This window comes from Trachemys scripta, chromosome 3 (assembly GCF_013100865.1).
Source record: "Trachemys scripta elegans isolate TJP31775 chromosome 3, CAS_Tse_1.0, whole genome shotgun sequence".
Lineage (NCBI taxonomy): Eukaryota > Metazoa > Chordata > Testudines > Emydidae > Trachemys > Trachemys scripta.
In genome coordinates this window covers 39539353-39554158 of record NC_048300.1, presented here as the reverse complement: position 1 = coordinate 39554158, position 14806 = coordinate 39539353, and the positions used below count along the sequence as shown (strand labels likewise).

The 14806-nt window shown below is 40.9% G+C and overlaps 1 protein-coding gene across 1 annotated transcript in view; it reads left to right on the top strand.

Moving 5' to 3' along the window:
* PKDCC (protein kinase domain containing, cytoplasmic) overlaps positions 1-14248 on the top strand; it is a 45118-nt gene extending 30870 nt beyond the window's left edge. The window contains exons 6-7 of the mRNA XM_034764483.1: positions 9856-10029; positions 12978-14248. Coding sequence (XP_034620374.1) covers positions 9856-10029; positions 12978-13063 — 260 coding nt within the window. The 3' untranslated portion in view covers positions 13064-14248. The remainder of the gene's footprint in view (positions 1-9855; positions 10030-12977) is intronic.
* Positions 14249-14806: the final 558 nt, after the last annotated feature.

The following is a 14806-nucleotide window of genomic DNA, read 5'->3' as shown; positions in this document are numbered from 1 at the left end:
TTTTGCAAGGAAACCCTTTTCAAGTGAGAAAGGTGATATTGACCATCAGTAGGAAAGTGACACTAGGAAAGTTCTTGTCAATCTGAGCCTGCCCATAAATTAAATTTAACAACATGAACCATGGTCATGTCACAGAAGGACTTGGGTCTTAAGCTTTCACTGTGTTTGAGCTGTAAAACATTTTACAGTGTTGTAAATTCTATTATACTCTGGACTTTGCTTCTAAATTACTGAAGCAAAACAGAGAAGGGGTGGGGTCAGAAGTCCTTCAGTAGCCATGTAAGTTTTTTGTAATTGTAAATAACACAAAATTGTTATACAGGTGTTACACTGTTTGGAATGACACTGTGTTCAAATGCTTTTATCTGTAATGAGATATTAGTCTCTTCTTCTTCGAACATTGAACAATGTGGATCATACATTTCCTTGTGAATTTTTTTTTCTAAAAATGATAGTAGCATTGCTATAACTGCAAGAATACTATACTATACAAACCCATTGGATTTCATGGGTGAAATTCCTTCCTCCTTGAAGTCTACAGCAAAACTTCCATTGACTTCAAGAGCGATGCTGATTTACACCAACTCGGGGTCTGGCTCTGGAGTTTTAGTCTAACCTCCCCAACCCAACATTTCAGTGAATTCAGGAGTTACACAGAAATGTATGAGAGGCACTACAGCTAGTAAATCCTGTAGCTTTGTTATTCATTAAAGAAAATAGGTGACCCATTATTAAGTCTTGAGGGGTGGGTTAGCCAAAAGAAAGGCATAATTAGCAGAAATAAAAGCAGTTGTTTGAACCAAGTACATTTACAGGACTCAAGAGACAGAATGCCAGGGAGTAAGGTAAAAGACATTCCCTGTTTTCCTTTGTCCTTTGACATTTTGGCAGGGTTGCGCTGTATGTAAATATTTACAGTGCAATAATGTTTCTTAAAAAATACTATAGCAACCTGCTTGAGAAATTATAAATCTGCTCAAGAAATTTTAATGGTGTGTGTGTGTGTGTGTGTGTGTGTGTGTGTGTGTGTGAGTGAGTGTGTGAGAGAGAGAGAGAGACTTTGGAGGGTGGGAACAGATTATATTCAGGCAGTTTTTATATGCCATATTAGGTTGAGCTACAAAAGACAATAAGCACTTTCTTGAAGATACTTAAAGACACACATGTTACAGAGGGGACTACATTACAAACAATTCCCTACAAATAGTCTCTCAGATTCTAAAATGAATTAGTTTTGGTCAGGATTATGCCCCTGTTGTGTCCTTTCGCACAACCATATAGGTCCAGATTGTATGAGGCCTTTTACTGAGGCCTGGCCTACACTAGACGGGGGGAGAGGGAGAATCGATCTAAGTTATGCAACTTCAGCTATGTGAATAACATAGCTGAAGTCAACGTACTTAGATCTACTTACCGCGGTGTCTTCACTGTGGTAGGTTGACTGCTACCACTCCCCCGTTGACTCCGCCTACGCTTCTCGCTCCGGTGGAGTACGGGAGTCGACGGGAGAGTGCTTGGTGGTCGATTTTATTGCGTCTTCACTAGACACAATAAATCTACCCCTGCTGGATTGATCGCTCTGGAGGTAAGTATAGACATGTCCTGAGTTGCATAGGGATAGAGGGGCATGGAGGAAGCCTCCCCATTGGCCATGCAAGGGCCTCCCCTGCTAGCAGTCTGTGTGCTCCCTCCACTTTAGGGAGCACAAGGATTCGTTTTGCAGCCATACATGGGGCAGGAGACTAAAAATGAGAAGGGGAGAGGCATGGTCTGACCTCTACCTTTATTGGCCCATGGAGTGGGGCCAATCCACTAGGAGTGCGTAGTTATGGAACAGAGTGCTCACCTCTACCATCAGCACGCAGCAGCCCCAGAGAGACAGTAGCTGACTTCCATAGGGTGTAGCTCTGACTCACTTTTACAGGGCTGTAGCATAAATATAATGACATAGCCCTGAGAAAATAAGGAGTTACTGTTTTCCTTTCCCTAGTAGACAGTAGGATATACATCTCCACCCTTGTGCTGCCAAGGTACTCCTTTCTTCTCTGCTCTGAAAAATGACTCTAAAATGGCATCATGGAGTTTCATATTATTATCTTTCCATTGCTTTAGGATCAAATTTGACCAGCTTAGTAATAAAATGTTTTTTTCTAACTGCTGGGCTGGACCTTCAGACGTGTTAGGGGCCAGATTTTATTTAGGCTGCTAAAGATGCAGATAGGCACCTAGTGGAATTTTCAAAAGTGCTGAGGTGCCTAATTCCCAATGGCAGTTAAGCCCTGTTGAAAATCTCACTACTAGGTGCCTAACTCCAACTGGGCGCTATGCACCTAGGAACTTCTGAAAATTCCACTATGTGTCTAGCTGCATCTTTAGCAGCTTTTAAATGTTTAAAAATCTGACCCTATACATTTTCTGGCTTGTGCAGTATCACGACCATTTGGTATGTTCACAGCATAGGAACAGAGAAGTTAGATAAAACCATACAATACTTTTGCTGGAAGGTTGCATTTTAACAATACTTGATTATTTTTTTAGAATTTAGATTAGAATAATACACAAGAATAATACAAAAATAGAGAGACAAAGCAGGCTGCTCCCTAAGACAGAGAGGCACAGGTCACATCACTTTACTTTAGACTGCCTGTCTGCTGCCACACTATTGCTCACACACTTTCCTACAAAGCCCCCTGCCTGCAAGCAGGACCTGGGAATTCCCCGAGCATTTAAAGTGATAGCTCTACAATTTTAATACAGTTTTTCATACACCAATGAAGATTTTGCTGGCCAAATTCTGCCTCCGTCATATCTGTGCAACCCCAGTCTCTGGTACAGCTACCTTCAATGAGGTTGCACTGCAGAGGCATAACTGCAGGTAGAATCTGCCACTGTAGTTGGAACCTGGTTCACAGTTCTATTGTCAATACATGAGCCAGAAAAAAATCCAACTTTTTCTCCTGTCATGGTGCAATGTTGACAGGAGGACAAAATGCAAATATTTGTACTGCAGCAGCCCTGACAGGCTCCAATCAAGACGAGGGCTTCATTGTGCTAGGCACTGTACAGATACATAGTAAGGGACCGTCCCTGCTCTAAACAGTTGACAGTCTAAATAGACAGGACAGACAAAAGATGGAGCAGAAACAGAAAGGAAGTGTCTTACCCAAGGTCATGCAGCAGGTCAGTGTCCTATCCAGATGCCTTTTTCACTGGACCACAGCACCTCTCCAAACGGCTGCAGTGATTTAGTGGAGGAGAGCAAGTGTGATTGGAAGTGGAGATAAATGGAATAAACTTGATGAGTAATTTTCCCTGGTATACTACCGTTTTGTTGCTTGCATGGGCCTGTAGCGCCCCTCCCCCCCCCAAAAAAAGCTTTTGTATAATGTAAAATCACATTAACTTGGCCTAAGAGCCATATTTATGGGGCATTCTTTTTGAATGAATTAATATAGCATATGGAAATGTGGCCAAATGAAAAATGTAAAATGAGACCTGCTGAAAGTCAAGCAAACAAATGTAATATCAAGAGGGTAAACAGTTGTAATAACAAAGTTCTCGCTCTGTTTCTTAATCTGAACGTATGTGTGAAGCAGTAAGTATATTTTTCTGTTATTTAGAGTCGGGTTCTACCGTCCGTACTCATTGGGAAATCAGTGGGACTATTTGTATAGCAAGGTATTACTGAGATTGGTAGAATCAGGCCCTGTATGTTTAACTACAAGCAAGGGCAGTTGGGAGTAGGGGGGGGGGGGGAAGAAATCCAGAAGCAAGTTTAATTATTTTATCATTACAATGGAAGTGGGGGTGAAATAGGGAGTAACAGGATTACTTTGTCAAGGATGCAGCTGTGTCATTGACCCATGGTGTATTGGCAGGTGATAACTGGAAAAGATGACTGGGCAATTTCCCACCTGGTAGCTGTAGCTGGTAGTAAAAATGCACTCTAGCTGCTGTGGCTGAAATAAATGGTCATTAGGACTGATTAAAGTCAGATTTAAGGTGATTTAAGCAATTTAAAAGGGGGAACCACAGCCTGTTTATAATGTAGTCCTGGAGTTATTTATACGATTGAGTCTGGTACTGTGAAAACGGGCATGTTTATAGATTAGAGTCAGCACTGGGACAACACAGGTGATTTTTTTGCTAAGATAATTTTGGGATGTTAGTGCCTTTTAAGCTTTGCTATTTTGTTTTTAATTATAGTATTTGGTCAGTGATTTGTTAGTTTGCCGTGAACTGATTTCAGTTTTTAAATATATCACTTTATCCTGTGAAATGGTACATGGTCAAGATGTCTTTTCTGCAATATAGGGGTGGGCCAGAGCCTTTAGGACATTTTGGGCCTGATCTAAATTACTTGTCAATTTACAGCAGTGTAACATAAATGAATGGGCTTGAGTCTGATCTTGCTTTACACTTATTTTCTCCCAGTGTAACGGTCCCAGTTTTGCTGGAGTGAGTTACCTTACATCTAGAGCTTTTGGGGAATTTTTCAGCTAAAAATTTTTTTAAACAAAGCAGACTTCATAGGAATGGGTCAGTTTCAACTAATTTCCCATTTAGAAAGAAAGAGAGAAAGAAAAAGTTCTGAAATGAAACATTCTGTTTTTTAATTTGAAATGACTTTTTACTTCAAAATTCAGGTTAATTTATAGATAATTAAAAAAACCCTAAATGAAATATGAGTAATTTAAAAACACATCTTGGATTTTTAGTTCATGAACAATTTTTAGATTTCAACTTATCATGATTTGGGCTGGGAAAATGTTTTGAAATCTCGAATTTTTGTAGGATGGGCAAACTGTTTCCTGCCTGGCTCTACTTACATCAGTGTGAATAGAGAATTTGGTCCCAGAGGTTAAACTGGTATGAAAATGGTATAAGTGATAACAGAATCCGGACTAGTGTAGTTAAAGTTTATTTGTTTCAACATTTACAAAAATATGTACAAGTGAAAAGGAATATTTTGGGTAAGGAATTATTTATGAACACAGTGTAATTCTTTGATCTATTCCTTGACTTTACAGTGATAGACTTTAAATATGCTATGTCAGATTGTGTATATGTATGTGAAAGTGTAAATTTATGGCTGCATTTATAGTATTAGGCAAGTATTTATTGGTTTTAAACACCATTAGTCTGGAAATCGACCAGAACTTTGACCTTTTTATGATGTGATTTACTGCTGTGAGCCTTCAAATTCCATGGACTCCATTTAAGTAAGTTTCAGGTTTGGGAAGGCAAAAACCTGAGCTAAAGCTGTCTTTAAATCAGTACGGTATTTCTAAATAGAACAAGTATATTGAACCATTGTGATCAGGATGAACATTTAAAGTAGTTGTTTGAGAAATGCACCTTAGATTTCTTAAGCCATATCACACATCAGGTAAAAAGTCCTGATGTGGCTACAAATCTCATTCAAACCTCTCTCTTTAATACATACAACAAAGTACAAGTGAGCTATGTAACAGTTTTATCTTGCTATATCCTACATAGTGAACCACTAAAGCTACGTGAGTGACATGAACATAAAAACAAATGGATAGAAAGTAAGTGACTGGAAAGTTACCACTTAGTGGGTTTATTTTTCATCTTGATAGTTTATCTCAGATTGAGCAAGTTTTGAATAGGAGAGGAATGCTCTCTGAACCATTGAATTAGTACCACGTTTATCAGTATTTTGATTCATTATGTATTTGAGTGGTTACATTTGGGCATATCTAAAATACATAGCTTACCTTTTAATTGGACATACCAATTAGTGTTGTCAGAACTCCTGTTAATTAAGTAACTCTCCAGTTGCCTTCAAGTAAGGGCTCCTTATCCTGCTATCCCTATTTAAGTGAGTAAAGTGTCTTGGTTTCAAATACTCACAGCACAATGGGATTACTCACACAAGTAAAGGCTACGGATCGGACCCTTGATTTGAAGTGATATACACATGATATTCGCATGATATTTTTCTTCATTGTGCAAATTACAAAGATACTAGATCATCATGTTCTGAGACAAGGTGAATCTTTGGAAAAGGATTCACTTCTCAGACCAGTATTCAGTTGTTCTTGTCATGAGTTAGAGTTTTTTCTAGGTTTAGGTACAAGCAGTTTAAGATATTTTCTATAACCCAAAAAAGCACATGGGCCTGCCCTGGGGCAGGGGGGGGGGAGGATGTCTCCTGGAGATCCCTAATTGAGGAGGAGGAATAATTTGTGGCACCAGTTTAAAGGGGTACAGCAAACTTGTTCCCCTGCAAGGCTGGAAAGCCCTGCTGGCAGGAGAGAGGTGGGGGAGGGGGGAAGGAGCTACATTTCAGCCCACTCTTCATCCTGCCCTCTTTCAGGTGAGATGCTGCCAGGGGACCAAAGCCTCTTGACAGCAGCCCCTACACTCAGGGCTATGATTTAGGCTTTCCTGTTGTAGGCCACACAAGTAGTGGCAAAGGCTCCTTTCCTGTTCCTCCCCTGCATGGCCACTTATGGCAGAGGCACAGCTGGCCTTTAGGAGCAGCTCACCCCCTCACATCTATTTTAAAAATAGACATGAAAAAAATGATTAAAGGGAAAATGTAGTAAGGGTTATTATGTTCGTGGTAAGGGGAAAAGTGATGTATGGAGAAGGAAGCTAAAGAGTGTCTTGATGTGGCTGTCGAGGTTGCCATAAGGTTCTCACTTTGACAGCAACACCAGTTGGCAGTTACTGTACTCATATGTTAGGGACCCAAGCGTGGTGTCCCTGAAGGCAATGGGAGATTTTCTGTTGACTTCAGTGGAAGCAGGAGAGGATCCATAATGATCTAAGTTTGATGCAAAGTCCAGTTGTAGATATCGGATCAGGATTTCTGTCGGAAAATTTAATGCTTTTAAAAAGTAAACTGCCCATCTCTTCACATTGTGCTTGCTGAAATGCATCATGCTCAGGACATCAGCCTTTCCACAGGAAAACCCACACAATGGAAAGGGAACCCCATGACAATCCCCTCACATTTTTCCTTCCCCCTACACTTTCACCATATTGGAAAACATAGGTGCTGGAACTGGGGATGCTGCCGTACCCCCTGGCTTGAAGTAGTTTCCATTATAAATAAGGTTTACAGTTTTGTTCAATGGCTCTCAGCACCCCCCCCCCCCCACTATAAAAATTGTTCCAAAACCCCTGCTGGAAAACCCAAGAATCTGTGGGTGTTTTGAGAAATGTGCCAGTCTTGGGGTTCTGCCAGAGCTATCCACATGGAGGCCCTGTTCCTCCACACTTCCCATTGGCCTCCTATGTCTCTACCTCTGCCAGGACTGTGCAAGGAAGCTTAGTAACTTCTCAGCCAGGGAATGTATCAGTCTTCTTCTGTGTATATTTTTGTGGTTTGGATTATCATTTACTAAATACACTGCAACACTATTTACATTAGTACAGAGCTCAGAGACTTTTGCAGACCATTGTGGCTTTCCTGCTCTAGGAACTGGACAAAGAGGTCACTGCTGCACACCTCAGAGCTGCTCCAAGTAAAAAGACTATCTTCACTATAATGTTTACATGAACACGACCTAGGTACCTTTTTGAATTTGCGCCAGCAGGGTCTACGTGGGATAGTTAAATCACAACACATTAGCACAATCTATAATTCACACCCCTCAGTCAAAGCAAGCCCCCAGTCTCTTTGAAAGTGAATGAAAACTGCTTTTTTTGGATAGATGTATGAATAAAGGAAATAGAGCTTCAGCTGCTCTGGCCCACTGTGGTTAAAGAATTGTAATGGTAGGTAGGGTAGGGAGCAGGGCCGCCCAGAGGATTCAGGGGGCCTGGGGCAAAGCAATTTCGGGGGCCCCTTTCATTTAAAAAAAAGTTGCAATACTATAGAATACTATATTCTCGTGGGAGCCCCTGCGGGGCCCGGGGCCTGGGGCAAATTGCCCCACTTGCTCCCCCCCCCCCCCGGGGCAGCCCAGGTAAGGAGTGGGGGAAACTGTTGAGAGAAACATTGAATATATAGTAACACGTTAGAAATGAAACAATGTAATATCTAGTGGAGAGACTTTTAAAACATATTTGCCTGTAGGAGAGTTTTTAAAAAAGTAAATTGCAGTTTGATAGGTGGGTTACTCGGAGACAGATTTCTGTTTGTATAGTGAAGATATATCACATGATGTTGGGGTTGCTATGCAGACTTCCTGCCAAGGCCTGCTAGAGTTTGACCTTAGACGCTGTCGTCAGGAGCTTGGCAAGCTCTGAGGAGAATTCCCTGTAAGGGCCCAAGGCTTGATCCCTACCGGCATTCCAGCACTATAGTAGATGTTCATTTTCCTCCGTTACTTAAAAAGTATGTCCAGCTTGCAGATGTCCGTTTAGGTGTACTGATTCACCTTTGCCTGGCACCTTTTGTAGTCACACCGGTGCAAGGTGAGCGTTTCACATCCATTTTGCATTCGGTTGGCACTGGTATAATTGACTACATAAGGAACAGGGCAATGGTAGACTGGACCCGTTGTTCGCCTTACATGGAGTGTCTCACTGACCTTAGAGTGAAGGCACAAATCAACTCAAATCAGTCTCTCTGCTGTAGCTCTGGTCAAATAATTCCATTACATTTAATACTAATAACATATGTCTGACCAGTGACCGTTCTTTTTCATGCAGCAGCTTTTTAAGGAGACTTTTTTTTTGGTAATTGTTTCCCATTTTTTAAATCCATTCTGGGGTCTGATCCTGCGTCTACAGTAGTTAATGGGAGCTTTGTCATTGACTTAAATGGGACATGATTGGACTCTTATTGTGTTTCCTGTTGGTGTATGTCTTATTTTTGTTTTGACCAGGCTCATAAGAGCATATTGACTATTTCACTCACTTTCCATATAAATATTATGGAATGTACCCTAAATGGTGAGTAATTGTGTATGAATCACACTGTTGGCTGTTAAGTCTATAGTAAACACTGTCTGTTGGACTGGAAGCATCCTTACAAAGCTCTCTCTGAAATATTAGCAGGCTGAAATGTTGCAGTTTCAAGCAAAAGATCCTTGAACTAAAGTGACTAAAGAAGTAGGGCACGCAGCTACAATTTCCGTAATAGATGCAATTAGAATAACTATAGAATGATTTTTTATTTCTGTGTTCTGGGAGCTAAGTAGAAATATTTATAAATGATTAGTTTAATTTTGCTGATGAATTCATCAGAGAAGCCCAAGAGCAGCTGGGAGACTGAGAGGAGCTGTGAACAGAGAACAAGAGGGAGCTCATAAAGGCAAGAGAGACTGAACGGCAGCCAAGGGAGCCAAGTAATCCACAGGGCAATTGCAGAGGAGCTGGGCAAGAACCAAGCTGACATGCTTTATGGGCTCTTTTTGTCCCTCCTTCCCCCTCCCACCCCCCCGAGACCCATCAAGCAACTCCCCTTTTGTGTTAATCTGAGCAAGGAAAAAAGTTTGCTTAATTAAAAGCCTGTCTTTTCTTCATGTTCTAAAGAAGCTAGAGTGAAATAACATGCTCTCCTGGCTGAGAGGGAGGGGAAGGAGTGCCTGATCAGGTCTCACCCTGACAATCCCATTCAGTGTTAAGAACGAGGACAGGGAATCAGTTCATTCAAGTGGATGCTCTTTATTGAATGGGACATTCTCCCAGTAAAACCCCATATAAAATCTATCGTGCCTGCTCAGGAAAGAGGCAAAAACATCTTGTGTATGCACAGTTTTACGGACAGATCCTTTTCTATAAAATAAATAAATAAATGAGAACACCAGAGGTGATGAAAATCTTATGTGATAGATTATGAGAGATGTCCCTTCTCTCTCCCACCCTCCCAGCACTTTGACAAACCCTTTCAGAAGAGCTTTCCAACTGATTGTTTAGCTCTGGTTTTTGCAGAGTACCAACAGATACCTGAAGCTGCTATTCCCGATGAGAACTACAGGTGCTGGCCTTCTTACCATCACAAGGGCTGCCTCCTCTCTGTGTTCGATGTCGGCGAAGCCATCGAGGTCTGCGAGAATCACTCCCAGTGCAAAGCTTTTGTCCTGACCAACCAGACAACGTGGACAGGTAACCGGTGCTATTGAACAAATGCAGCAGCTGGTGCTAATAATCCAAAACAAGCTACTGGCCCATCTAAATGTATATGGTTTTGAAACCATCTGGTGAATGAGTTACACTGGAGTAGGCTCATGGGAGCATAATTGCTAGAGATGGGAGGATATCTCTTAACCCTCAGTTGGGGCTGAGCAGAGGAGGTGGGCTAGGCTGTACTTTCCTTGTGCTCCATAGATGGGGGTCTGTGCACTGACTCAGAAGAGCCATGAAGGGATCAATTGGGGGCAGCTGGACAGGGATCACAGGGACTTGACCTCCCTGGGAGTTTTCACATGAGTAAGATAGACAAGATTTGGCCCAACATTTGAATTTGAAAGAAACATTCAAGTCCATATGATCTGGTTTGAAATTAGGCCAAACAAGTTCTCTCCTCCTTCCTTCCATCACTTAGCTATGACCCTCTAGCAGACAGAAGAGGGTCCTGATCCTGACAGAAATACTGTGCTGTCGTCAGCTGTAATAAATAAGCAGCTGGTGTTCTGGTTTAGATGCTGTTTGTTGGTAAGGAGAGTTGGCACAACCTTCGAGACAAAGGATAGTTCAGTTGCTAGGCCACCATCCTAGGATTTGGGAGAGCTGGGGTTAAATCTCTGCTCTGTCATAGACTTCCTGGGTGAGCTTGGGTAAGTCACTTCGCTTCTGAAGAAATGTCTACAGTGTGTGTGAAAATCGGTGGCAGTGAATTTTAGACTTGTGTTACATCGCTAAAAACAGCTGTGGAGATGTCTGGGCTTGGGCAGGAGCTCGGGCTCTGAAGCTCGGTGGGGGATGAGTTTTGAAGCCTGAGCTGCACTATGTACACAGCTGGTTTTGGTGTGAGCCTGTCGGTAGCCCTGGTAACTGAAATTTGCTGCTGCAGGTTTAAAAAGCAGTCTAGATATACCTTCCCTGTCCCAGTTCCTGTCTGAGGGGACGATAGCCCTTCCCTACCTCAGAGGAGTGTTGTGAGGGGCTCAGATACTGTGGTAATGGGAGCCATACAAATACTTGAGTCTGTAAACCCCTAGTTTAAAGAAGTGATAGGACTACATAATACAAATCTCCTTCAGCTTCTCTGCACAGTAGTGTTCTGCTCTGGGAAAATCAGCTCTAATCTTCAAAGTCATTGTGTACTAAGATCTATATGTAAATGATGGTACAGTAGTGACACAAATCATCAGAAAGGGAGTAAAATGGTTAAGGCAGAAATGTAAAAATGACAACACTACCTGGGCATAACATTGTGCTACTTTAACTGCTCATGCATTGTGCCCCATTGTGGGTAGAGAGCAAAGATGCAGGCCTACATATTTAGAAGTGGCCACTTAGTTTGGTAGCTTAGTTTCTGGTGTCCAACTAGAGACACCCTAAATCTGATTCTCAGCTAGTGTAAATCAATGTAGCTTTGACTTCAGTGGAGCTATGTTAATTTAGACCAGGCCAAAATCTGTCTCTTTATCTCACTCAGGTACCCCAAAACTGGAGGCACCCACAATAGACACTTCTTTAAAAAAAAGGTGTCCATAGGATGGTATTAGCTGTAAGGTGTGGTATGCAGCTGTGGGTCTTCACATCCATTGTGCACCCCAAAGACATGAACAGAGCCTACCTAGAATGAAGAATATATATCACAGGCTTATGCAAGCCTTATCCTGAGGCGCCAACACTTTCTAGCTGATCATCTCATACTGTCCATTACATGACAATCAGGTTTACCAAATATACCACTAAAAACACCTTCTTGAGCTCTGGTGAGATTTGCAGGAAGAAAGGAACAGCTCCCTTAATGAATAGCACCATCAAAATAATTCTTTAAAATAATACTTTAATTCCTGCTACATTATCACTTGATTCTCAGGCATTCTGATGAGTTATTGATTATTTAAAATCATATCTGTTGGCATCCAGATCAGCATGTGATAGGTTTTTTAGGGAAATGTTATCCAGCTGAAGAGGCAGGATTTGTGGGAATATCATTTGGCTGTATTACCTTGAGGCAGAAGGTGGGGAAGGTTGAATTACTGCCTAAAGACACAGTAGCGTATATTCCAGTGACTCAACTTTATCAATTACAGTGGGTGCCCTAGGGATTTCAGTATGCTGGGATCACATCCAGATAGAGGGGATGTAAGAAAGATCTTAGTTCGACAAGCATGAGAGCAGAAAGGGCTAGCGAGGCACCAGCAAATACCAACAACCAACCCCTTTCTGAAGGACAGCCTTAAATGAACTGTGGCTTAAAGGATTAATTATGTAATGGAAACTGTACAGGCTGCCCATCACTCAGTGTTTTTTGTTGTACTAGTTTGTTGGTAAGAGTGGAAAATCTGCTACAGTTGACTTAAAAATCTGAACAACAGGAGATGACTTATTTAGCATCTGTGTTTCAGACTAGGCCAAATTTGGTGCATATATACATTTTTTGTGGCGGTTCAAGCAGGCCAAGAAGATATTCTTGCATGATCTAGTGAGTGCCCTTCATTTAAGTTATCCAGAGCCCTTTAAAATCAATGGGATGACTTATAGAAGCTCCTTCAACTCTATAAATAAATCAGATTAATACAATTTTAATCTTCAAATGCTTCTCTTAGTTACACCTGGGCAACCCCAGAGGGCCAAATCTTGACCCCACTTATCCTAGCATATACCTGGAGTAGCTCTGCTCTTAGTGATTCTGGTTTGAATCCATAATAAACCTATGGAAATCAATGTAGTGTTGGTGTAGCAGAGTGCAGTTTGGCCCTTGTGACTTCAGCAGAAAGACTCCAGATTTATACCAGCTTGAAAGAGAGAAGAATTTGGCCTCCTGTGTAGTTTAAAGAATGCAGAGAAAGAATCAGGATATGAGATTTCAGTGTTTGGAATAGACCAAAATGTTGGTAATCACTTCTAATTATTTTCTTCTTTCATGTTCCGTTTAGGTCGGCAGCTTGTCTTCTTCAAGATGGGCTCAAATCATATCGTGCCTGATCCTGACAAGATAACATATGTGAAAGTGACAGGCTGACAGCTTAAGTGGCTTAGTCTGACTTGTAAATGACAGGAACTGTTTGTGTATAAATATAGACAGCTGTTATGTACAAGATGTCTGCGGGAGGGAGAGATAATTGCACTATTACTCATTCTAATCTAGAGTGCTAAGCAAAACTTTAAAGAAATGACCTGCATGACCAGGATGAATGTGCAATACAACAACATTTTCAAAATGTGATTTTTAAAACAAAACAAAATATACAAAATGTGATACACTGTTGGAATATAAGTTGGGTTTTAAAGCAGTAGGTAACTCTAGCCTTTCTAACCAAGGTTAATGGTCTGTACACATTTGCACAGAGTTGGAAGTTCATAATTTCCATAGGAAGTCTGGGTCCTCTGCCATGATATTTATTTAGACAAGTACAATCACTACAGAGTTAATGAAGCTTATCAGTTACAAAGCTAAATATCAAATGTTATAGAAGACAATCAACATTTGTGTCAATGTTATCAGATATGCAAGACCAAAAACATTTGTAGAAATACTATGGGCCTGTCATCAATGGAACTCAGCCATATTTATAATTTTTAAAAATTTAGCCAATTTTCATTTTGTTTGAAAAGTTTATGAAAACATTTATCTTTAATTTAAGAAAGCCATATTTCAGTTGTTTAGGCCCTGATCCAGCAAAGCACTTAAGCATATGGCAACTTTAAGCATAAGTAGTCCCACTGAAGCCAGGGGGATTTAAGTCCATGCTTAAGTGCTTTGCTGAATAGGGATAGCTTTAAGTATATATTTAAGTGTTTTGCTGAATCAAGGCCTTAATCACTGTCCAAAATATTCCCTAAGGTATTTCACTGACAGATCAGCAAAGCAATCCAGCAGTTTGAACAACATAATTTTTGATGAAAATCTTGCCATGGAAAACTTTCCATTTGTAGTATCCTCAAATCCTTGGTTTTCTAAGGTGCTTCTTACTAGTTCTTAGAACAAATGAAATGAAAAACCAACACTAGCCTTAAATTCTATATAAATAGATGCATTTTATAGGCATAGTGTGTCTAGAGAATTTGCTTTCAGTGAAAGCAATAAACTAAATGCTAAAAGTGACCAATGTCATACTGTTTTGTAGTTTGTGCATTCAGAAAATTTTGTACTTTTGTTCCTTAAATTGTTTATTTTTGTAAAAAAAATAAAATTTAAAATTTGTCAGTGTTTTTTCTGTGCTTCACCCTAAGGCCTGGACCCTGTGAAGCTGCATGTAAGTTCTTAACGTAGAATATTGTAAGTCGTGCACAATTCTGCCTTAGGATATACATGACTCCCTACTGACTTCAGTGGGAATCTGGTGTGCATATCCAAGAGTGAAGTTTGGCCCTGTATGTGTGTTTGTCTATGCTGAAATAAGTGACCTTTAGGTCGAGAGACCATGTTTCAGTAGCTTCTCTTTCTTTGTGACTTCAGTCATGTAAATATAGCTCACTGGTGTTCAAACAGTTTGAATTAACAGCGGATTAGAATAGAATCTGAAGTAATTAATCATAGGACTAAATTCTGTTTGTCCTCACTGGGCTCTGCTCAGGGCAGTGGGGGAGAGGGAGGAAGGGAGCTGCCTCAGCGAAGCAGAAGTTCTCTCAGCTTTCTGACTATGCAGGAGAGGATGTTCTTGGGGCAGCACATTCAGCAACAGTCCTTACTTCACTGCAGTTTCTCAGAGATCACTGATACTGTAATAATATCGCACAAATCACTAAAATGACATGCTATAAT